Source organism: Doryrhamphus excisus, chromosome 1 (genome assembly GCF_030265055.1).
Source record: "Doryrhamphus excisus isolate RoL2022-K1 chromosome 1, RoL_Dexc_1.0, whole genome shotgun sequence".
NCBI lineage: Eukaryota > Metazoa > Chordata > Actinopteri > Syngnathiformes > Syngnathidae > Doryrhamphus > Doryrhamphus excisus.
In genome coordinates, this window is record NC_080466.1 from 35031802 (window position 1) to 35054251 (window position 22450).

General features: G+C 40.6%; 1 protein-coding gene across 5 annotated transcripts; it reads right to left on the bottom strand.

The window, feature by feature from the left end:
• Positions 1–104: 104 nt before the first annotated feature.
• Positions 105–22124, bottom strand: LOC131098626 (uncharacterized). Of its 5 annotated transcripts, XM_058045977.1 has the most exons (44): positions 21962–22117; positions 21437–21518; positions 21241–21267; positions 21076–21144; positions 20800–20847; positions 19742–19879; positions 19619–19675; positions 19112–19180; positions 18119–18187; positions 18009–18053; positions 17769–17882; positions 14919–14969; positions 14788–14850; positions 13853–13921; positions 13716–13760; positions 13598–13636; positions 13443–13511; positions 13301–13375; positions 11976–12038; positions 11453–11509; positions 11300–11368; positions 11048–11116; positions 10869–10925; positions 10719–10781; positions 10566–10625; positions 10415–10483; positions 10273–10341; positions 10076–10201; positions 9838–9903; positions 9620–9688; positions 8816–8866; positions 8074–8142; positions 7924–7992; positions 7791–7862; positions 7673–7708; positions 5833–5901; positions 5705–5764; positions 5556–5627; positions 5408–5470; positions 5086–5148; positions 3885–3959; positions 3775–3814; positions 3657–3708; positions 108–3582 (listed from the first exon to the last, which is right to left on the bottom strand). In XM_058045977.1, exons 2-44 carry the CDS (start codon positions 21482–21484, stop codon positions 1812–1814), a joined length of 4494 nt encoding a protein of 1497 aa, XP_057901960.1. In that variant the 5' UTR covers positions 21485–21518; positions 21962–22117; the 3' UTR covers positions 108–1811. The 5 variants fall into 5 exon arrangements, with proteins under 5 accessions (XP_057901962.1, XP_057901961.1, XP_057901963.1 ...); XM_058045979.1 differs by lacking the exon at positions 10719–10781 and having other exon boundaries at positions 105–3582; positions 21962–22124; XM_058045978.1 differs by lacking the exon at positions 20800–20847 and having other exon boundaries at positions 106–3582; positions 21962–22120.
• Positions 22125–22450: the final 326 nt, after the last annotated feature.

The following is a 22450-nucleotide window of genomic DNA, read 5'->3' on the forward strand; positions in this document are numbered from 1 at the left end:
TGATTGGTTCATCAGCAGCCAATCATGAACCAGAAGTCCTGACATCGTCCAAATCATTTTTTTTTGATCAGAGACGCAAATATGTCATTTGCACCCGCATAGCCTTGGAGTCTGAAGGGGTTACGATGAAATACTACTAAAAACTAAAGTAATTTCTACAGAAAATGTGAATGAAATTGTGTAAATCCAACTCCATATCCATCACACTGTATAACTCTTTTATCTTGTAGCTGTGTATTATATCTATTTATGTAGCTAGCTAGCTAGCATAGTTGTAGTTGATTGTAATGGGCAGTGGATAAATGGTCGGTTTCCATTTATGGTCACTGTGGCTCAATTTATCCAGGAAAGTATAATATGTTCTGACATAAATTGTCACGGATATTTATTCTGTGGAGTCTCTTTATCTCCTCTCTTATCTCAATCAGTATAACCAAATGACCCCATCTTAATCCCTCATCCAACAGGCCCCTTTATTCCCAATCCAAATGACAATACAGTACAGTGTGATCACAGTATAAGAACACAGAAACATAGTAGCAACAATATTATAACGATAAAAGGAAAATGTATGTAGAATTCTGCTAGACATAATATAGTACATAACAGTCCTTGTTTTTTAACGGAATCCCACCAAATAAAATATCACTACAACAGGTAGCAGATGGATTAAATATCTTAAAATATGTAACTTTTCACAAACTATTCTTCTAGAATAACTTCAAAAATCAAAATACCTCAAATACCGTACACAACAATCCAGTGCATCGCATGTTTTCAGCTTCCAATGTGTAGAGATCCTTGCACCATGGGGCCGTGCATTATCATGCTTCCATATGAGGTTCTGCTTGTGGATGAATGACACACCAATGAGCCTCAGGCTCTCGACTTTCAAAATGGCCTCAATACAGTCAGATGAAGCTGTGTTATGGGTAGACGGGCCCATGGTGACAGCGGGGTTGTGGGATGGACAACAAATACAGGTGCATTTTATTGATTTTTTTGCATTTTTATATTTTATTTATTTTATTTTTATATATATTTATTTATTATTATTATTTTTATGTATATATATTTTTATTTGTATTTTTATATTTTTAAATATATTTTTTATATTTGTCAATATTATATTATATATTATATTTTATTATTTTATATTATGTTTAGGGCGGCACGGTGGGTAAGTGGTTAGCATGCAGACCTCACAGCTAGGAGGACCAGGGTTCGATTCCACCCTTTTGCATGTTCCCCCCATGCATGCATGGGTTTTCTCCGGGTACTCCGGTTTCCTCCCACATTCCAAAAACATGCTAGGTTAATTGGCCACTCCAAATTGTCCATAGGTATGAATGTAAGTGTGAATGGTTGTTTGTCTATATGTGCCCTGTGATTGGCTGGCCACCAGTCCAGGGTGTACCCCGCCTCTTGCCCGAAGACAGCTGGGATAGGCTCCGGCACCCCCGCTTGTGGGGAAAAAGCAGTAGAAAATGAATGAATATTATGTTTATATTTTTGTTGAGTGTAAAAATGCCCTATTCTGTGCATATACAAGGTTTAGCAGTGTCAGTAGTTCATATATTGCACTAAGATATAAAGTAATCCAGTTTGGTCCTTTGATTATTTACAATCTTTCATTTTTGACTCTCACAAGAATTTGGTAGAAAATCGTTGAGACAAATGAGGGCACAGTGAAACATTTTCCATGAACCCCCAAAATGTCCGTTTCTTTACTCATCCCAGTGTGACTTTTGGTCTAAAATGAGAAGAGGACCAATCCAGGTATGAAACAAGCAGTGTAAACAGCTTCAAATCTAAATGTAGAGTCCATCATCAAGCAGGACGCTGGAACGATGGCGGGACTCTCTGTCGCTTTGTTTACTTCCTCGCCTCTCTCGGTCGCTTCCTCTCCACCGACGCTCCTCGTCCTGCTCCTCCCTTCTCTCAGACTTCCTCCGAGTGCTCTCGATTTGGCTTCGTCTTCTTTCCTCGCTGCTGTCCTCCGCTCGCCCGTGATGACTCCTGCGGCTGCCAGATGTGTGTTCCCTCCCGCTGGTTCTGTGGCTCCTATGCGATTCCCTCCGAACGTCGCTTTTTCCGTGTCCTTCCCTCGTCGGTGCCCGCTCCAGATCCCTCTGCGAAGAGTCGCTTCTTTCTTGGTTTTCTCTTGTTTTGTCTCTACTTCCTGTTTCTGTCATCCGGTCGTTGACTCCCCTTTCCCAAACCGCCTTCATGTTGCCTTGGCCGTTAGTAGATCCACTTTCCTCGCTCAAACGTGTCCTCGTGCTCCCAATGTGCGGACTCCTAGTCATCCCTCCATCTTCCCTGTGGATTTGCTCCCTTTCTGGATTGGTGCTCCTTTTGGAGTCTCCAGTTCTGCTGGGAGGTTTGCTCTCTATCGGTTTGTCAACAGCTTTTTTACACACGTTTGTTTCCTGTTTTTCCTGTTTCTCCTTCCAAGCTGCGATTCGGTTCTCCGTCTCTTTGTCCTGTTTATCCTTCTTCTTTGTACCTTCCTTCTTCTTCTTATCTCCTGACTCCTTCTCCTCTTCCTCCTCCTCGTCGTCCTCGTCCTTTCCCTTGATGCTTCTGGTCTCCTTGTCCTTCTCCCAATCTTTACTCTTCTTCTCCTCCTCAATCTTCTTGTCCAGTTTCTCCTCCATAAGGTCCAACTCCTGCTCCAGCTCGGCCAGCTTCTTGGGATCCGACTCCAAGTCGTCATCCACTTCTTCCTCCACCTCTTCAATCTCCTCGTACTCCTCCAGCTCGATGCCATCCATGGTCTTCTGCAGCTGCGTCTTGACCTTGTTCAGCTCCAGGAGACCGTCCTGCAGGTCTTTGCACACGTCCCTGATCTTGGTGGCGAATTTGGTCTTGGCGCCTTTGCGGAGCTCGTGGGAATCCTTGGCGAGGAAGAAGACGTCAAGAGCCAGGAAGAGTGCCGACATCACTCCCGTGGTGACGCTGATGGCCTGTGCGGCTTTGGCGGCGCCGCCCGCCGCGCCCAGGACTTGCACTGTGCTGATGAGCTTGTCCGTGTTGATCATCAGGGCTTTCCCAGCTCGGCCGCCTTCCTTCATCACATGCTTGATGTTGTGGTTCAGAGCCTTCTTGCTGGCGCTCTGCGAGTACTTCTCAAAGTCCCACTCCTGCAGCGTGTCCATACCCTCCTGCACAAACTCCAAACATTCCCGGATGTCCTTGATTTGCTCCTGGTAGCCCTGGATCATCTTCTCGACCTTCTTGCGGTCCATGTTGGAGTGAACCGTGTCTGTGATGTTGGCCGTGGCCGACGTGATGCTGCCCGCCGTGGCCACGCCGATGCCCACCGCTGTGACGATGATGGAGGCTCCGAACGTGAACGGTGCCAGGATGAGACCCGTGATGGTGGTCAAGCTGCCGGCCACGCTGGCCACGCCTCCTCCCACGGCGGCCGACACGGTCTTCTTGTGAAACTGGTCGGCGGCGTCGGCTACGGCTAAGAGCTCCAAGATGGAATGCTGCAAGGATGCCCCCCGCTGGTTGAAGAGGTGCACAAATAGACGCGCGCCCATGTAGACACGGTCGGCTGCCTCCTCCATCGCCCTGCAGGGACGAAGAGGACGCTCAGTGACCACTTCATTAGGTACACCTACCCACCTAGCAAAGCATCCACATACAACTGCTCCTCATCGTCTTGGAAGTTGGCCGCCTCGTTCCACTCGGCCCAGCCTGGGGGGCAGGAAATGGATGTCAGACATACATGTCAAAATAAAAGCCTAAGATGTCAAACTTCACCTTCTACATTTTTCCACCAGTCCAACAGGCCGTCGTCCTCCTGTAGAGGAAACATGGCCGTCAAGACATGCAACCTTATGATGTCAAATAACACACACACACGCGCACACCTCCTCTGATTCTAGAGGGTTGCCCTCCGTTGGGAACGCCGCCATCTCCACCTGCTGAACCTCCACTGTGCTCTCCTGGGAAAAAATCAAGTAAACTTATTTTCGTACTTGAATGACAGTAAAGAATGGTTGGCTTTTGGGTTGGAGCTCGGCTCAGGGTTAGGCTCAGGATTGGTAATGGTTTAATTTCATTTGAACATGCATCAGATTACAATTGAGTGCATCCCATAATCAGTTCACAGTTCCACATGTCCAAAAGGAGTAGGAAGAAGCAAAGCTTATTTAATCCTACCCCTCCATCTGGTACTTTTACAATCACTAACTGTTACATTTGTTCACTTCCTGCTTTCCATAATACAGTTTAAGGTTTTTTTTGTTTGTTTGTTTTTTTGTTTTTTTAATAATGCACCTCGTACCAAAGTAGGAGGTGATATGAGCATCCAATGCCATAACGGGTACCATAGTAACTGTCAATATAGTGATATATGTATATATAGCAAGATTAGAGCAAGGGTTAGCTAACCAAAAGCAGTTTTGACAACATACTTCCAATATTGTATTTGGAACCCTCCCTTTTATTTTGTAGATTATTTGCACAGGAAGTCGGTGTGTGCACGTTTTAATGCTATTTACCAAGACGTTATCGTTGCTGCTTAGCGATACTGATGCAGTGTTTCCCATACATTCATTCATTGAATTACATTTAGCGCAACCTGTTCGCATTCTCACGTTATATTATATTATATTCAACACATTATAACACACCTGTGTGCCAAAGAATTTGAACACATAGCAGGAGGGATCGGTGTTGCCATCTTAGCGACATTGTGGTTACATTTAGTAAGCAATGATTCCCTTCTTTTTGGAAAAAATGCCACAAATCCTGAGTCTTTTGCTACTGTACTCTTTGCTACTGTAGGCCCCCCTTTTTTCCAAAATTGACGATAACCCCAATCTACCGCCGCCAAAAACAAATTGAAGCCCTGCGGGAACACTAATACTCCAGCTAATGGCATCATAAACAGACTCATTCTTCATATAAATGACCTTTGGTTCTCTAATTCAATGTGGACAAAGCCAATAACAATAAGAACACCATGGAGATAACATAAACAGGACCCACTTTAGCAAGTTCCACTGCAATATTGAACCTTTCAATCCTTTTCCATTGCCTCCTATGGGAACAGTCAACCAAGCTAACCTGTGAGGGGGTCATCTCCTGCAGCTCCATGCTCTCCTCAATGATGGGAATCTTTTCTTCCGCCTGTGGTGAAAAGCAACAAAAAAAAGTCACTAAAATAGAAAGGAATATTGTAGGAATGCTAATTGCTAGCACGTCTATGCGATTTTCCATGCCAACTAGCATCACGCTAACACTGTGAATGTCACAGAGAAATGTAGTATCTTATGTAAAATTCAAACGGCTCTGTTTCCATGAAATATAAGATATTGGAGAAACTTGAGCTGGGTGATGATGGACCTTCATGTATTCAGAGAAGACAGCACAAAGGATGAGCGTCTACCTGTGATGGCATGTTAAGTTTGGGTATCCTGGGAAGAGTTGTCTTGACTCGGAACGATACGATCTGAGGGACGAGGGAGCGTTACAACGATGGTTGAGATCCATCCATCAGATAACTCTTTGGTCATTCTGCCGGAGCAAACACTCACTCGTTTCTTCTTCCTGATGGTCCTCCTGCGTTTCAGGCCGCCTCCAGCTGGTGGTTCTGCGTTCTCATTGTCCTGTTGTGAACATCAATAACTCGTTAGCATCGCATGTTACTATGTAAGTCTTTTACATCTCTTTATTAACACCACACCTGTCTGTCAGCGGCTTTGGGCGTCCACTTGAACATCCCTGCAAAGCCTCCTTTTTTCTCCTAACAACATAAACACAAAATAAGTCATTATTAACATTGTACATTCTACTGAGACTGCTTACACTCACCTTTGTGGTGGTTCCTGCTTCTAGGAGATTATCATTACTGCCTCGTAGTTCGTCTCCTGACCTATCGCCCTTTCAAGGAAAACGAAAATTAAATGCAACTGGCAAAATGCACTAAAAGCCACTTTTGATGAATTATTGAATTGTGCTCATTTACAGTGAAGAAAATAAGTATTTGAACACCCTGCTATTTTGCTATTTCTCCCACTTAGAAATCATGGAGGGGTCTGAAATTTTCATCGTAGGTGCATGTCCACTGTGAGAGAGATAAACTACAAAGAAAAATCCAGAAATCACAATGCATGATTTTTTAACAATTTATTTGTGTGATACAGCTGCAAATAAGTATTTGAACACCTGTGTATCATCTAGAATTCTGACCCTGAAAGACCTGTTAGTCTGCCCATTAGAAGTCCACCTGCACTCCATGTATCATCCTGAATCAGATGCACCTGTTTGAGGTCGTTAGCTGCATAAAGACACCTGTCCACCCCATACAATCAGTAAGACTTTAACTTGTAACATGGCGAAGACCAAAGAGCTGTCCAAAGACACCAGAGACAAAATTGTACACCTCCACAAGGCTGGAAAGGGCTACGGAGCAATTACCAAGCAGCTTGGTGAAAAAAGGTCCACTGTTGGAGCTATCATTAGAAAATGGAAGAAGCTAAACATGACGGTCAATCTCAATCGGAGTGGAGCCCCATGCAAGATATCACCTCGTGGGGTCTCAATGATTCTAAGAAAGGTGAGGAATCAGCCCAGAACTACACGACAGGACTTGGTCAATGACCTGAAAAGAGCTGGGACCACCGTTTCCAAGGTTACTGTAGGTAATACACTAAGACGTGAAAGATGTGAAATCATGCATGGCACGAAAGGTTCCCCTGCTTAAACCAGCACATGTCAAGGCCCGTCTTAAGTTTGCATATGACCATTTGGATGATACAGAGGAGTCATGGGAGAAAGTTTTATGGTCAGATGAGACCAAAATAGAACTTTTTGGTCATAATTCCAATAAGCGTGTTTGGAGGAAGAAGAATGAAGAGTACAATCCGAAGAACACCATCCCTACTGTGAAGCATGGGGGTGGTAGCATCATGCTTTGGGGGTGTTTTTCTGCACATGGGACAGGACGAGTGCACTGCATTAAAGAGAGGATGACTGGGGCCGTGTATTGTGAGATTTTGGGGAACAACCTCCTTCCCTCTGTCAGAGCATTGAAGATGGGTCGTGGCTGGGTCTTCCAACACGACAACGACCCGAAGCACACAGCCAGGAAAACCAAGGAGTGGCTCCGTAAGAAGCATATCAAGGTTCTAGCATGGCCCAGCCAGTCTCCAGACCTGAACCCAATCGAAAATCTTTGGAGGGAGCTCAAACTCCGTGTTTCTCAGCGACAGCCCAGAAACCTGACTGATCTAGAGAAGATCTGTGTGGAGGAGTGGGCCAAGATCCCTCCTGCAGTGTGTGCAAACCTGGTGAAAAACTACAGGAAACGTTTGACCTCTGTAATAGCAAACAAAGGCTACTGTACCAAATATTAACATTCATTTTCTCAGGTGTTCAAATACTTATTTGCAGCTGTATCACACAAATAAATTGTTAAAAAAATCATGCATTGTGATTTCTGGATTTTTCTTTTTAGTTTATCTCTCTCACAGTGGACATGCACCTACGATGAAAATTTCAGACCCCTCCATGATTTCTAAGTGGGAGAAATAGCAAAATAGCAGGGTGTTCAAATACTTATTTTCTTCACTGTAGCATCCATCCATGTATGAAGTTGCCTTGCCACACATTCAATCTAAGCATCAGGTCATGAAAGCACTTGGACACTTACTGTGTCGGACATCTCCTTGGTGTCACTGAGAGGATCCTACAAGCAGAAAATGACTTTGGCAAACATTTTTCGTTTGTTTATGATTTCTTGAGCAAAGGGGATCAAAGGATGACGTCACCTTGGTGGTAACGGAGCGCGGCGCTGGTTTAGGCGACTTTTTGAAGATTCCAGCAAAACCTCCACTCTTTTCCTAAGAACAAACATTTAAAGAGTGGGTCACAAAAAGGGAAAACTGTGACAATGATTTCTACCTTGGGTGCATTTTCTTCCGTCAGGTTTTCATTGCTGGCTGATAACTCTTTCTCCTTGCTGTTTGCCTCCTGCAGAGTGACAACAATAACAATAAGAATATAACCTATATAAGAATATAACAATAACAATTTATCGCAATAACAATGCACCTCATTAGCTGAACCCTCCTCGGCTGCTTTTGGAGCTTTCTTGAACATGCCGCTGAAAATGCTTTTCTCCTTGAAAACAATGCAATTATTACTTCATGAGCTGATTGCCGAAATTGAATGTCGTCAAAATAAATATACAATTAATTTCTAAATTAAAAAAAATCTAATTAAATAAAAATGCAATTTAATAAGTAATAAAATGCCATTTAAAAAGTAAAATAAACACTAATTAAAAAACTAAATATAATTTAAAAAATCTAATTCAAATTGTAACAATAAAATAAATCTATTTACTCAAATAAAATGAAAACATAATTTAATTGACATTGAAGTGATTGCAATGGTATTTATACATAGAATAAAATACAATAAAACCACTTCATAAAATATAATTTTAAATAAAAATGTAATTTAATAAGTAATAAAATGCCATTTAAAAAGTAAAATAAACACTAATTAAAAAAACTAAATATAATTTAAAAAATCTAATTCAAATTGTAACAATAAAATAAATCTATTTACTCAAATAAAATGAAAACATAATTTAATTGACATTGAAGTGATTGCAGTGGTATTTATACATAGAATAAAATACAATAAACCACTTCATAAAATATAATTTTAAATAAAAATGTCATCAAAAATTCTGTAAAATTAAAATCAAATTGAAAAAATAAATTCAATTTACTTATAAATGAATAAAAATGTAGTTTAAAATGAAATTAAAACGTTCTTATAATACCTTGGGGTTGGTGCTTTCAGATAGATTGTCATTACTGGATGTCTTCTCCTTCTGCAATAAAGAGTTTGTGATGTTTTGGTTGAAGGACAATTTCTTGCTCAAAAAATATGCATGCTAAAAAGTGGGGCTGGGCATGGAGTCTCAAGCATCATCACAAAAATACCCCCTCAAAGACATCACAATCGCTCGGCATTGCTTTCCCTCCCGACGTATCACATCACGGACACACATACACAACAATGGACGCGCAGTCATACGACAGGAGAGAATGTAACGCAGAGCGATTGTGATTTATTTCAAGGAGGTATCGTGACGCAGATGTATTACTCTTTTGAACGCATATTGTTTTGAGAAGCCAAACTCTTTACTGAAGTGGCTCGACCAAATAGTCAGTACTATGTTGCAACCGGAACTCGGCTTACGGGTTGAAGTCGGGGGTAAGTCACTATTGATGCAGTACACTGTTGATGGGGAATGAGAGACAGGGCTTTCAATATTTGTGCAGACCAGAATTTGTTGTACTTGCATGAAATTTGACTCCTAAATACACGTGTATGCTTCACTGTTTTGAGTTCAGTCTGTACAGTAGAGAAATATAGATCATCATTATCAGTCTCTCAATAGGATTTTAAATTGGGGTGGTGCTGAAAAAAAAATAATAATCGTGCAAACTTTTATGACACTGCCTTTGAAAAGCATCGGAATTGAGAATCGTTTGGTACTGGAATCGAAATATTGAAATTCCAACGATGCCCAACCCTACTAAAAAGTTAACTTCCTGCAATGACGTTACAGCTAACTCACCCCTGCAGCCTCGTCATCTCTAGATGCTTTTGCTGTTTTCTTGAGTCCACTGAAGAGTGCGCCTTTCTCCTTGAGGGGAAAACATGCAAAACGACACATACAGTATATAACAGTTGAGAGTTCTAAGCCTTATAGTTGTGGAAGTGTGCAATCTGTATGAACCCGAGCAATTGCAAGCACTTATGGAGTTTTTTTTTGGTGACAGAATTGATACTGACCTCATCGAGCAGGTTGTCAATGCTGCCTGATCTTTTGAAGATACCAGCAAGGCCTCCTCCTTTCCCCTGAAACACACATTTTGAGAGGAAATGACTCAAAAAGAATCAAACCTAGTTCACTTCTGAGCAGTTATAACATTTACAGGCTAGTTTATAAACATTTTAAATTAAAAAATAACATTAATACGTTTAATTCCAACCACAAATACAGCAAATAAAGAAGAGAAGAATTTGAAACCTTTGGGACAGGTTCCGACAAGTTCTCACAGCTCCCAGATTTCGGAGTTTCACTCTTTAGGTCTGTTTCAGCGCCCTCTGTTGTCTTCTGGGGCTTCTTGAACATGTAGCTGAAAATGTTTTTATCCTGAAAAAGAGTTGGAGTCAGTGAAAGCACCACTCTGAGGCCATTGGAGCACAGAGGCTTTGCTTAGTCACCTTGGTGGCGTTCTTCTCCACCACATCGTCACTACCCACCCCTGTCGACTCCTTGTCCTCTTCCCCATCCTGAAATTGAATGCCGCTGCTTAAATGTGAGCGATTAAAAGACGAAACACGGCAAATGTAACAAAACACTTACCGATGAGTCGGACTTCTCTCTCTTGGGTTCCTTTTTGAGGAAACCCCCAAACAGACCTCGGTCTTTCTCCTGATGCCAAAGAAAACACAACATTAAGGAGGAAGAGCAGACAGCATTGAGGATTCAACAGGAAACATTCCCAAAGGTGTACCGCTTTGCCCTCAGAGGAACTCTCACTGCTGGCTGGCTTTTTATCCCTCACGGTCTCATCCTGCAACACAAGATGAAGTCACCATGATGATCATGTGTGGGGAAGCGAGAGCATCCTCATTCTTGTTCCTCTTAAACAAATGTCCACCTTTACCTCATCAGGCTGAGTGGCTTTGGCAGCCTTTTTGAATATTCCGCTAAATATTCCACCTTTTTCCTGGAAGACAACCATGTGTGTCTAATAGTCTTTGTGCGGTTCCCTGGCTTGCATGATCGTTCTCTGAAGAAGCAGGAATCAACTCACCTTGGAATTATCCTCTGATGTTCCGTCTCCGTTTGCAGAGTGCTTATCATCTTGTGGCTGTTAGTTAATGAGAAAAGATGAAGTATTTCCAATAAATGTCACAATAAAAGATGATCTTATATATCATGACGTCATAAATTTACTCTCAATCCACGGTTGAAAGATGAGAAGCTTCTTACCTCCTCCGTGTTTGGGACATCAGTGGTTCGGGTGGACTTTTTGAACATGTTGCCAAACGCTCCTTTTTCCTGATATACACATGAGCAGATATTAAACATTCAACTCACACACTAAAAAACCATGAGAGAGTAGAAACTCCACAACAACAAAAACAAAAAGAGGTGGGTGTTTCCTCCACCAGGAAACATCAGCTGCCTTCCAGTAAATAAAAACTGGAAGGTTCCGGAAATGCGATCAAGTGTTGCACTCACTTTGGTCTTTGTAGCATCAGACAAACTGTCACTGCTTGCTGAAAGTTCTTTCTGAGCAGACATGTTCTCCTGGAACAAAAAAAACAGTTGATTTAACTTAATTTAACTTAATTATAACCGTAATGGCAGAATATATTTAGTTCAATTGTTAACCTCTGCACTGGCTTTGGAGGTCTTCTTCAGAAATCCGCTAAACAAACCTACTTTTTCCTGTAGAAGACAACAAAACGGAGGTTATGATTGACATGTTGCTATGGTAACCACAGAATTTGTTTTTTAATCCATCCATTTTCTGTACCACTTATCCTCACTCGGTTCATGGGGGCCTATCCCAGCTGTCTTCAGGCAAGAGGTGGTGTGCACCCTGGACTGGTCGTCGGCCAATCACAGGGCGATGTTTTTTTTTTTTTTAATATCATTTTGTAAAGGATTTTTAATTCAATTATGTGAAAGCTCACTGTTTTCTTCAACAAATTGTGACCTCAGCCATTACTGAATGTAGCTTTGAGGCTTCCCCACCTCAGGCTAACCCCTGTGACCTACTGTACATCATCGACAAGAAACCTGCTAAGTCACAGTCGTGTTGACTCATACAGTTTCAGGGTGGTGAGGGAAAAGAGGGCGGGGCAAAGGTAGGTGGGTGCATCCTACATCAATGTGTCATGAGGAGGCTCACCTTGTTTTCCGAAAGGCTGTCCGAGCTGGTGGACATATCTCGCCGTAGTGCCTCCTCCGAATCCTAAACGAACAACAAAATAAACAAATGAAGTAGGAGTTAAAGGGGAACTGCACTTTTTGGGGAATTTTGCCCATCATTCACAATCAATCATGAACACATATTTATTTCCCTTTTCTGTGCATTATAACAAAACAAGTTAATATGAGCTAGCTGACAACGGACGCCTTTGGGACACACCTATTTCAACAATTTTAAACCTCTAACAATGTAGCATGGTTTGATATCCATGCTGTGATCATGCATTAACACGTACACTGATGGTAATATGTAATCGTTGCAGTACTTTGCCCTATTTTGATGATTTAAAACACTACCCAAACTTCTTTCCTCTGCGCATGAATACACATACTTATGCTAGTTCCGTCAACAACAACAGCAGAGACAAGACTTAGGATGTCCGCTCTCCTTGGGATGGCTGTGTCTTCCAGCACAAGATGTACAAGACGTACCAGCATCTTGTTGAGTCTTTGTCGCTAAATGGAGAGCTAGCTATCCACTCATCTGTCTGTGAATGAAGCTGAAAGTGGCGATGAGCGACATGTCGTGTTTGTCCACGAGATAAAAATTGTTTTTCATGTTCGTTGATACAATAATAATATGGCTGTAGATTGGTTAATATACACAAATCAGGTATGAAAATGGAACAGTTTTTTTTAGTTTTTTGTGAGGGCTTTAGCGTCAAAATAGGTATTTTGGTATTTCCCATGACACCTGTTGCTAGCAAGCTCGTTTTCTCGTGTTTTAATGCAAAAAAAAGGGAAATAAAGGTGTTCATGTTTCACATAAGTACACATAAGTATTATGAATCATGAGCAAAATCCCCCAAATACTGCAGTTCCCCTTTCAACACAAGCAATAGCTACATTTTTAGCTTTATTTCCTAGCTTGTTGTGCAATTTTGATATCTGATATATTTAATATTATATAAGAGTTAAAATTCTACTACGTTAGCAGCTCCACCCATTGAGACAAAAGGACTGTATGACTGACAAAGGGGCTCACTCCGTTCATGGCATTGTTCTATGGAATAAACTGAAACCAATGCAAAGAGCGAACCTTCTTCCTGCCTGTTTAGAGGTGAGGAAAAACAGACATGCATGCATATGGAAATATATTGACGCCACAAAATTATCAAGTTCATTTACTGTGAGATTAAGTAATTATTATCATCCCAGGCTGAGTGCACACACGTTTGTTTTCTGAAAAAGAAATCTTGTCACGTTTTAATCTCACGAGAGCTTGTGAGATTGCGAATGCTTTACCTGCTCAGGCACGGCCTCTTTGGGAAGTTTGGGTGACTTTTTCCCGAGGATGGCACTGAAAAATCCTCCTTTTTCCTGCAAGAAAACAACAAATGTGACAAAGGTTGCTACTGATGATGGATCAACAAGAAAAGAAGCTCACCTCAGAGGCACCCTTGGAGCTCAAACTGTCGCTGCTGTCCGACAGATTGCCGCTCAGAGGTACCTGATCCTGAAAGACAACAGGTTGGATACAGAGACAGGAAGTATGTGTCATCAGTTGGTGGAGGGGCTGAAACATTCAAGCGGTATGGTCACCTCGTCTGCAGGTTTTTTCTTGAAAAGCCCTCCTTTTTCCTGGAATACGAACATATCAATATCATTGTTTCAGTTCCAGGTAAATGGCCGACTCAAAAACAAAAATACCATCATTCACCTTGTCATTGCTGGGTAATGACTCTGACTCGACACCCGAAATCTCCTGGAATATCAAAGTGAAGATTGGTTAGTGACACAAAATGCTCCCCAAAATATTTTTTTTTTCTCTGGAATTTGGAACAAAAGGTGACTCACCTGGGATGGAGCGTCATCTGCTGCTTTGTTGGACTTTTTAAGGAAGCCGGAAAAGAAACCTCCTTTTTCCTTCACAATGATATCAGACATGTTACATTTTCTGTGAGTTCATTATTCTGACAAACAGATTTACATCAGCTTTAATGGCTTCAAATATACTTTTACATCAGTGATTCTTAAACATAGGGTCAAACTTGGGCCTCAAGCGCCTATAGGGCCGCAAAGAACTTTGAGTTTTGAGACTGTAGCCGCTATGCTACTGTATGTTATCCATAAGACGCTCAGTTACAGTGCAGCTTCCGACCAGATGGGGGCGGTAATATGTCAGTCGGTTGTTTAACAAGCTCACCGAAGATCAGAAGAAGACATTCAACTACACCTCGGAATGGAGAAGTTTTTAAAACGAAAAAATTAAGACAAAAATGGTGCCAGTCCCCCCCTAAAAGACTACATTTTTACGTAACTACAATCCTGACTTCATCATTGATTGATTTTATTGATTTTTTTAGTATTAATAATTTATTTATTTTTTATTAATGAGCCTAACTTTACATTTTTTCTTGCTTGATTTGTTCCATGAATTATTAGCAAAAGTTAAGATAAAATTAATAAATCTTTGTGATGATCACATTTTATCATGTCATTATTCATTAAACTTTATTCAGGTTTTAGCTTGTGAGCTTGTTAAACTGTGAGTCGATTTTATTTATTATTGAAAACAAATTAATAAAATCAATTAAATCTATACAGTGTTAATATTTAACGGGCCCCAGGCCACTCTGCACTGAAAAAAACGGACCTCAACGTAAAAAAGGTTAAGAAGCCCTGCTTTAAATGGACCACTCAATCAGATAAGGTCATCTTGAGCATTTTAACACCGTCTGGATGATGCTACTGTAAGAAGTGCTAAAATCAAAACAAAAAAAAAGACCAACATGCGATTGTTCCGATGTTTTCTCGTCTTCTGACTGCTCGGACTCGCTGTCCGCTAGTCGGACCTGGCAAAAAAAAGCAACAATGAGCAACATTGATGAGAAGCAAAAGATCTGTTCCACACTGTTGTTACCGTCACTACTGGAGGTTTCTTGAACATTCCAGCTAGACGACCACCAAAGTCCTACAAAATAATGTTTATATTCATTAGCACCTGCATATTCAAACATGTTATATAACACACACCATCCTGCATTTAAAATAAGATCATAGCATCAATATTTATTCATTTTCTACCGCTTATCATCACGGGGGTCGTGGGGGGTGCTGGAGCCTATCCCAGCTGTCTTCGGGTGAGAGGTGGGGTACACCCTGGACTGGTGGCCAGCCAATCACAGGGCACATATAGACAAACAACCATTCAAACTAATGCATCAATATGATTATGATTAATAAAAACTATTATTTTGTATTATTTATTTATTCAATTAAATATATGATATAATGTTAATGGTTTTATTTGATTTGAAAATGCATAGAGGTTACAATTAAATAATTCACATACGCCCCCCCCACACCTTCTGCTTCACATCTGTTGCAGTACATATATTCACTTCCTCTCTTCCATGCGCTTTTATTACTACATAGAAAAGTGATATGGTGACATAACAGTGTCAAAAACAGATTTTGTTGCTCTATCCACGCCATTATGGATTATCCTAACTGACTGAACATTTAGTATGAAGTGATTTTTGATCACAAACAACTTTGCTATATTTGATATTGAAGTATTTCTCACTTTACAAATGTCATTGATATACAAGTTAACAGTTTTGGTCCCAATATTGACCCCTGGGGTACTCCAGTCTCCCCCCCCCCCACACACACACACATACACATATATATATATATATATATATATATGTGTGTGTGTGTGTGTGTATATATATATATATATATATATACATATACATATATACACATATACATATATATACACATACATACATACATACATATATATATACACATACATACATATATATATATATATACACACACACACACACACACACACACACACATATATATATATATATATACATACACACACATACAGTGAAGAAAATAAGTATTTGAACACCCTGCTATTTTGCTATTTCTCCCACTTAGAAATCATGGAGGGGTCTGAAATTTTCATCGTAGGTGCATGTCCACTGTGAGAGAGATAAACTAAAAAGAAAAATCCAGAAATCACAATGCATGATTTTTTTAACAATTTATTTGTGTGATACAGCTGCTAATAAGTATTTGAACACCTGAGAAAATGAATGTTAATATTTGGTACAGTAGCCTTTGTTTGCTATTACAGAGGTCAAACGTTTCCTGTAGTTTTTCACCAGGTTTGCACACACTGCAGGAGGGATCTTGGCCCACTCCTCCACACAGATCTTCTCTAGATCAGTCAGGTTTCTGGGCTGTCGCTGAGAAACACGGAGTTTGAGCTCCCTCCAAAGATTTTCGATTGGGTTCAGGTCTGGAGACTGGCTGGGCCATGCTAGAACCTTGATATGCTTCTTACGGAGCCACTCCTTGGTTTTCCTGGCTGTGTGCTTCGGGTCGTTGTCGTGTTGGAAGACCCAGCCACGACCCATCTTCAATGCTCTGACAGAGGGAAGGAGGTTGTTCCCCAAAATCTCACAATACACGGCCCCAGTCATCCTCTCTTTAATGCAGTGCACTCGTCCTGTCCCATGTGCAGAAAAACACCCCCAAAGCATGATGCTACCACCCCCATGCTTCACAGTAGGGATGGTGTTCTTCGGATTGTACTCTTCATTCTTCTTCCTCCAAACACGCTTATTGGAATTATGACCAAAAAGTTCTATTTTGGTCTCATCTGACCATAAAACTTTCTCCCATGACTCCTCTGTATCATCCAAATGGTCATATGCAAACTTAAGACGGGCCTTGACATGTGCTGGTTTAAGCAGGGGAACCTTTCGTGCCATGCATGATTTCACATCATGACGTCTTAGTGTATTACCTACAGTAACCTTGGAAACGGTGGTCCCAGCTCTTTTCAGGTCATTGACCAAGTCCTGTCGTGTAGTTCTGGGCTGATTCCTCACCTTTCTTAGAATCATTGAGACCCCACGAGGTGATATCTTGCATGGGGCTCCACTCCGATTGAGATTGACCGTCATGTTTAGCTTCTTCCATTTTCTAATGATAGCTCCAACAGTGGACCTTTTTTCACCAAGCTGCTTGGTAATTGCTCCGTAGCCCTTTCCAGCCTTGTGGAGGTGTACAATTTTGTCTCTGGTGTCTTTGGACAGCTCTTTGGTTTTCGCCATGTTACAAGTTAAAGTCTTACTGATTGTATGGGGTGGACGGGTGTCTTTATGCAGCTAACGACCTCAAACAGGTGCATCTGATTCAGGATGATACATGGAGTGCAGGTGGACTTCTAATGGGCAGACTAACAGGTCTTTCAGGGTCAGAATTCTAGATGATACACAGGTGTTCAAATACTTATTTGCAGCTGTATCACACAAATAAATTGTTGAAAAATCATGCATTGTGATTTCTGGATTTTTCTTTTTAGTTTATCTCTCTCACAGTGGACATGCACCTACGATGAAAATTTCAGACCCCTCCATGATTTCTAAGTGGGAGAAATAGCAAAATAGCAGGGTGTTCAAATACTTATTTTCTTCACTGTATATATAAATAATAACGCAAATAATAGATATATATTAATAATATAAATTAATTAATTTAAAGAACATTTACTATATTTGGCTCACGCTGCAGTTTCAAGTTATATTAAAAAAAATGAATAAATTAGAAAGAATTAAACTAAATAAAATTCAACCAACTATATTAACTCTATTATATTGAATACAATAACAAATTAAAATGATATAATATTTAATTAGATATAGAAAAGCGAAGATAAGATGTAGTCTTAATCTCTTACCTGTTTCGCTTCTGCACTTTTTTCTTGTTTGACTTTGCCAGGTGACGTCTCTAATGTCGCCTCATCCTTGTTGGGATCGGGAACGACCTCGCATCCTCCTCCTCCACTCCCAGCCTTTTCGATAAAAGCAGCAGATTAATTCAGATTAATTCAGGACTGTGAACTAATAATATATATATATATATATAAAATATTAAACATTCTGTGAATGTGACGGCATAATCAAGCTGTGCCTCAGACCTTTGGTGTGGACTTTAGGTGCTTCATCATTCCCTTCAGGCCACCCTGTCAAGCACACACATGTCACACACCTGACAAACACACACACACACACACACTAATGTACCAACCGGTTTGCTGGCAGGAACCTGTTTGGTCACTGTGTCGTCACCTCTGTCCTGGTCCTCAGTCACATGACTCTGCAGCAAACACATCAGCACAAAGTGACTCACTGCATCTTTACCGTGTCTATGTGTGTGTTTGTGTTTCATGCATGACCACACAAACACACACACACACACACCTCTTCCATGCTCCCAAAAACCCGTTTATCCACAGAGTTCATCTTTGTCTCACTTTACTTGCTCTCTAAGGAGTGGCGTTTCATTGTTGTTCCACAGCCTTACATGGCTGCAACTCAAAGCTATTATTATTATTATTAATATTTTAGTCACATTAGTATCACATCATGATTGCTTTTATCATATCTGGTTGATGGCTCAGCGTTGTCGTTTGGTCATTCATGTGATTATTCAAATATCAGGAAAAGAACAGCAATCAGTCGATACACGGGCATCTTGTATCTTGAGCCAGGCAACGACGTTGCCTGGCTCGTTCGTTGGCAATTTCACTGCTGTGTTATTGTGCAATGACAATAAAGAAAGTCTATGTCTATGTCTATTTAGACCTCAGCTACCTCCAGTATCTTGGCTCAAATTTCGGGCAATATCAATAGGGTTCTTGCATCTACCAACAAACAATAATCCCTGAATGTATGAAGAAGGTCAGATATGATATTGTACCAGTAGAGAAGCCTCAATAAACAATTGCGACTGCCTTAGAGATGACATGAAACCAAAGCCCAACGTAAGACTAGACATCAGTCAAAATCAACATGATTCTGACTTTGGCACCAAAAAAAAAAAGGAAATTGTGATGTGACATCGATGGAACTAGCGTTTGACTTCTTTGAATGGAAATCACTGATATCACTCACTGATTGTGCCCTCAAACAGCCTTCAAAATCAATAGGGTTCTTGTACTATTGTCAGCGAGTGACAATGCCGCATGTCACATATTCACACGCTGAGCTTGTTCACTTGAGTGTCGGCCATATTGCTTACCACAAATGATGGCTGTTTGTTTTTCTGGCTTTGTCGAAACATCCCTGTCAGGCCCGAATGATGATGAGTCTACACAGTCGACAAGGGGAGACGTTAAAAAGCTGTCAAACACGAAAAAAAATATTCATTCATTTTCTACCGCTTTTCCTCACGAGGATTGCGAGGGTGCTGGAGCCTATCCCAGCTGTCTTCGGGCGAGAGGCAGGGTACACCCTGGACTGGTGGCCAGCCAATCACAGGGCACATATAGACAAACAACCATTCACACTCACATTCATACCTATGGACAATTTGGAGTGGCCAATTAACCTAGCATGTTTTTTGGAATGTGGGAGGAAACCGGAGTACCCGGAGAAAACCCATGCATGCACTGGGAGAACATGCAAACTCCACACAGAGATGGTGGAATTGAACCCTGGTCTCCTAGCTGTGACGTCTGCAAGCTAACCACTCGAACACCGTGCAGCCCCGAAAAAAATATGTTAAGTGAAAAGTAGGAGTCACAACCTCCTTGTTGTCTTGCCCATCTTTGGAGACATCTGATTGGGCGATTCCGCCTGAGTTCTGAAAACAGAAGAAAAAATAACCATTGACGTTGCACAAAAACGGATATCTAAAATGATGGCGTACTTTCTTTTCAACGGAGGACTCGCTATGGTGATGGCGCTGGCGGGTGGGACGGTTCCTCTTTTCTGTCAGTCTCGGCGTTGGTACAGGAATTTCTGGCTTTTTCTCCTTCCTGTCACTTTGTATCACATTTGAATTGGTCTGAAATGAATAAAAGACAACTTTATTACAGTAATGCTCATGGAAATGGTTAAACAATACATTCAACTATCATTTGTTGAACATCAATTCCAATAACCAAACCACCAGCGCGGATATATGAAATATATATTTTTTTCCCCCTCATTGTGGAATGTTTGCAGAGAATTTGGCGATTTGCCTTCCTCTGAAACAGTGAGAAAAGGAGCGCTTGATTTGCTCAGCCTAATCCACCTACAATGTTAATGTTACCGAATGTATCAGTATGTCATAATTCCTCACATTGGTCCAATAATTAAAAACAATGCAATGTGCATGCCAGGCCAGCAGGTGGCAATGACATTTTGTAATGCACTTCACGTGCACATTTTCCAAAACTGTATTTTTCACTATTTTCATCAAATTTGGCAAATTTAGCGTGGGTTTTAAAAGCACACTTTGATGAAGAAGCTGAAAAGCGCCACCATTTTAGGTTTGACGACATGTGCATACATTGAACATAAATCTAGGCTAAAAACGTATTTATTCAGATTGGCTTTTAATGCACTGTAATGATTTTATACATTGTTTGCCATTTTTAGCGTTTCAACAGAATCAATTACAGTGATGTTTGTGTTATGGAACACATTGTCACTACACAATACGTACCCGGAACACAGTCAACTGGGTTCAACGCATCCGGTCAGCCTATTTTTCCGCAGTAACATGCAGTAACAGCACATTTCTTTGTTTCATTAATTATTTTACTTTTTTTTGGTCATAAGACATCACTCATAAAATAACCTCTCGCTATATTATATACATGAAGTACAGTTATTGACCATTTAAAAGAATAATAACTACCACAGCAAAACTCCATTTTGAATCTGTCTTCAGTTCAAAATGGCTGCCAAGGTGAACACATACCATCATTGTCGTCATACCTCTTTGTCTGTTGCTATTCTTTTCATATATTGTGTTTGGCTCAGTTCCTGTGGCACAAAAAAACACATTTAGCAACATTAAACTAATTCAGGTTAGCCAAATAGCAAAAAAATCTCATGCTAAGGAAGTGTCCTTGTTTTTTGTTTTTTTAGAGGGGCTATGCTCGCCAATGCTGCCCTCTGGTGGTTCGGAGTACAGCCGCGCTTGCTAGCTTTATTTGATTGGAAAAGACAACAACTTTAATTAAAAATAATTAGCATTATACTCAGACGTACCGAGCGTGTAGGTCGTGGTGGCACAACGGGGGTGGGCTTGTCCAAATTCTCGGTTGTGTTTCTTTGAATCTGTCACCAAAATAAGTGTTTATTTTATTCAATAAAAACAGATATAGTGTATTCCGCATGCAAAAACACGGTTGCGGGCAGATTTGTAAAGCTTACCTCAGGAGGCTTAGGAGGCACTTTAGGCTGTGAAGTGCCCAGAAAACAACATTATTAAACATATGTTATGCATTTTTTTAAACCTAAAGTAATTATTATTTAATTTAAAACAAGTAGTAATAATAATTATTAATAATATAATAAATGAAAAATAAAAAAATAAAATAAAAATGAGTAATAATTATTTATGTCTTACTGGTTTGACCTTCTTTTTGGGTTCTGGCACCATCCTGCATGACTCCATCCTGCTGCCTGAAGAGGCAAACGTTTCTTGTCGCCTGTAAATTTTTAAAGCTACTTTCACATGCATGTGAATGGTGCAAGGGCATGAACACATTTTGCATTTAAACCCCCACACACGCCAGCAAAGGTTGAGAATGCTAAGCAGAGTGAGATGTCGTCTGAAATGGACTTGTTTAGTACATCTGCGACCCGGAAGTGTTTTCATAATAACAACAAAACAAGCTTTTTTTTAGTCAAAAACAGACATTTCTTCAATTATTACATGTTTCAAATACAAGCAGTGTACACTTATTTGTTTACAACTAAGCAATTCAGTACCCAAGTGTTGATAATGAAGTGCAATCATGCTGAAGATAGAACAAGTGAACGCAGCCGACTGACAGCAGCTTTTTAAAGAAAACGATCATTTCCGAGCATCTTAATTGATTTTAATCTTGTGTGGTTAATGGCAGCGTTGCGTTGAGAAGGAGCAGCTCACCGATAAGCGACGATTTCCGGAGATGTTCCTCCTTCACTTGTGATCCAAAAACACCCAAGTGACGGCTGACAACTTTTCTAAGTTCACCACACCCCGCACATCTGTAGCCAGGAGGCGTTAAAGGACTACCTGAAGAGCTGGGAAATCGGAGTTTTTCGCCATCGCCTCATAGGGAACAACTTTTCCCCATGATAACACCAGTTTATTAATATACATTTAATTAGTTTTGCAATGTGACCATCATGATGGGATTGGTCATCATCTTTTGTACACTTTCAATGATCGATTTATAAGCCAATTCTACTTCTGGTTATGCAATAAGTTGTCTAATATAGCTAATTTGATTTGCAATAAAACAAAACATATATTCATTATGTTATCAGTAGTGCATTTATGTTGACATTTGGTGAAATACCTAAAAAAAACAGACAACAATATGTGAAAATGGGCGATCACCAGTCTAGATGTCTGGATATTGTATATGGATTA

Bases quoted from the DNA above. Each gene is read 5' to 3' on its own strand.
- LOC131098626 (XM_058045977.1), bottom strand. From the start codon at position 21,484: ATGGAGTCATGCAGGATGGTGCCAGAACCCAAAAAGAAGGTCAAACCA. The intron at 19,181-19,618 runs GTTGTGACTCCT...TCGACTGTGTAG, and splicing joins ATGGGCAAGACAACAAGGAG to ACTCATCATCATTCGGGCCT. The intron at 5,149-5,407 runs GTAGACGCTCAT...TTTTCACCACAG, and splicing joins AACTTAACATGCCATCACAG to GCGGAAGAAAAGATTCCCAT.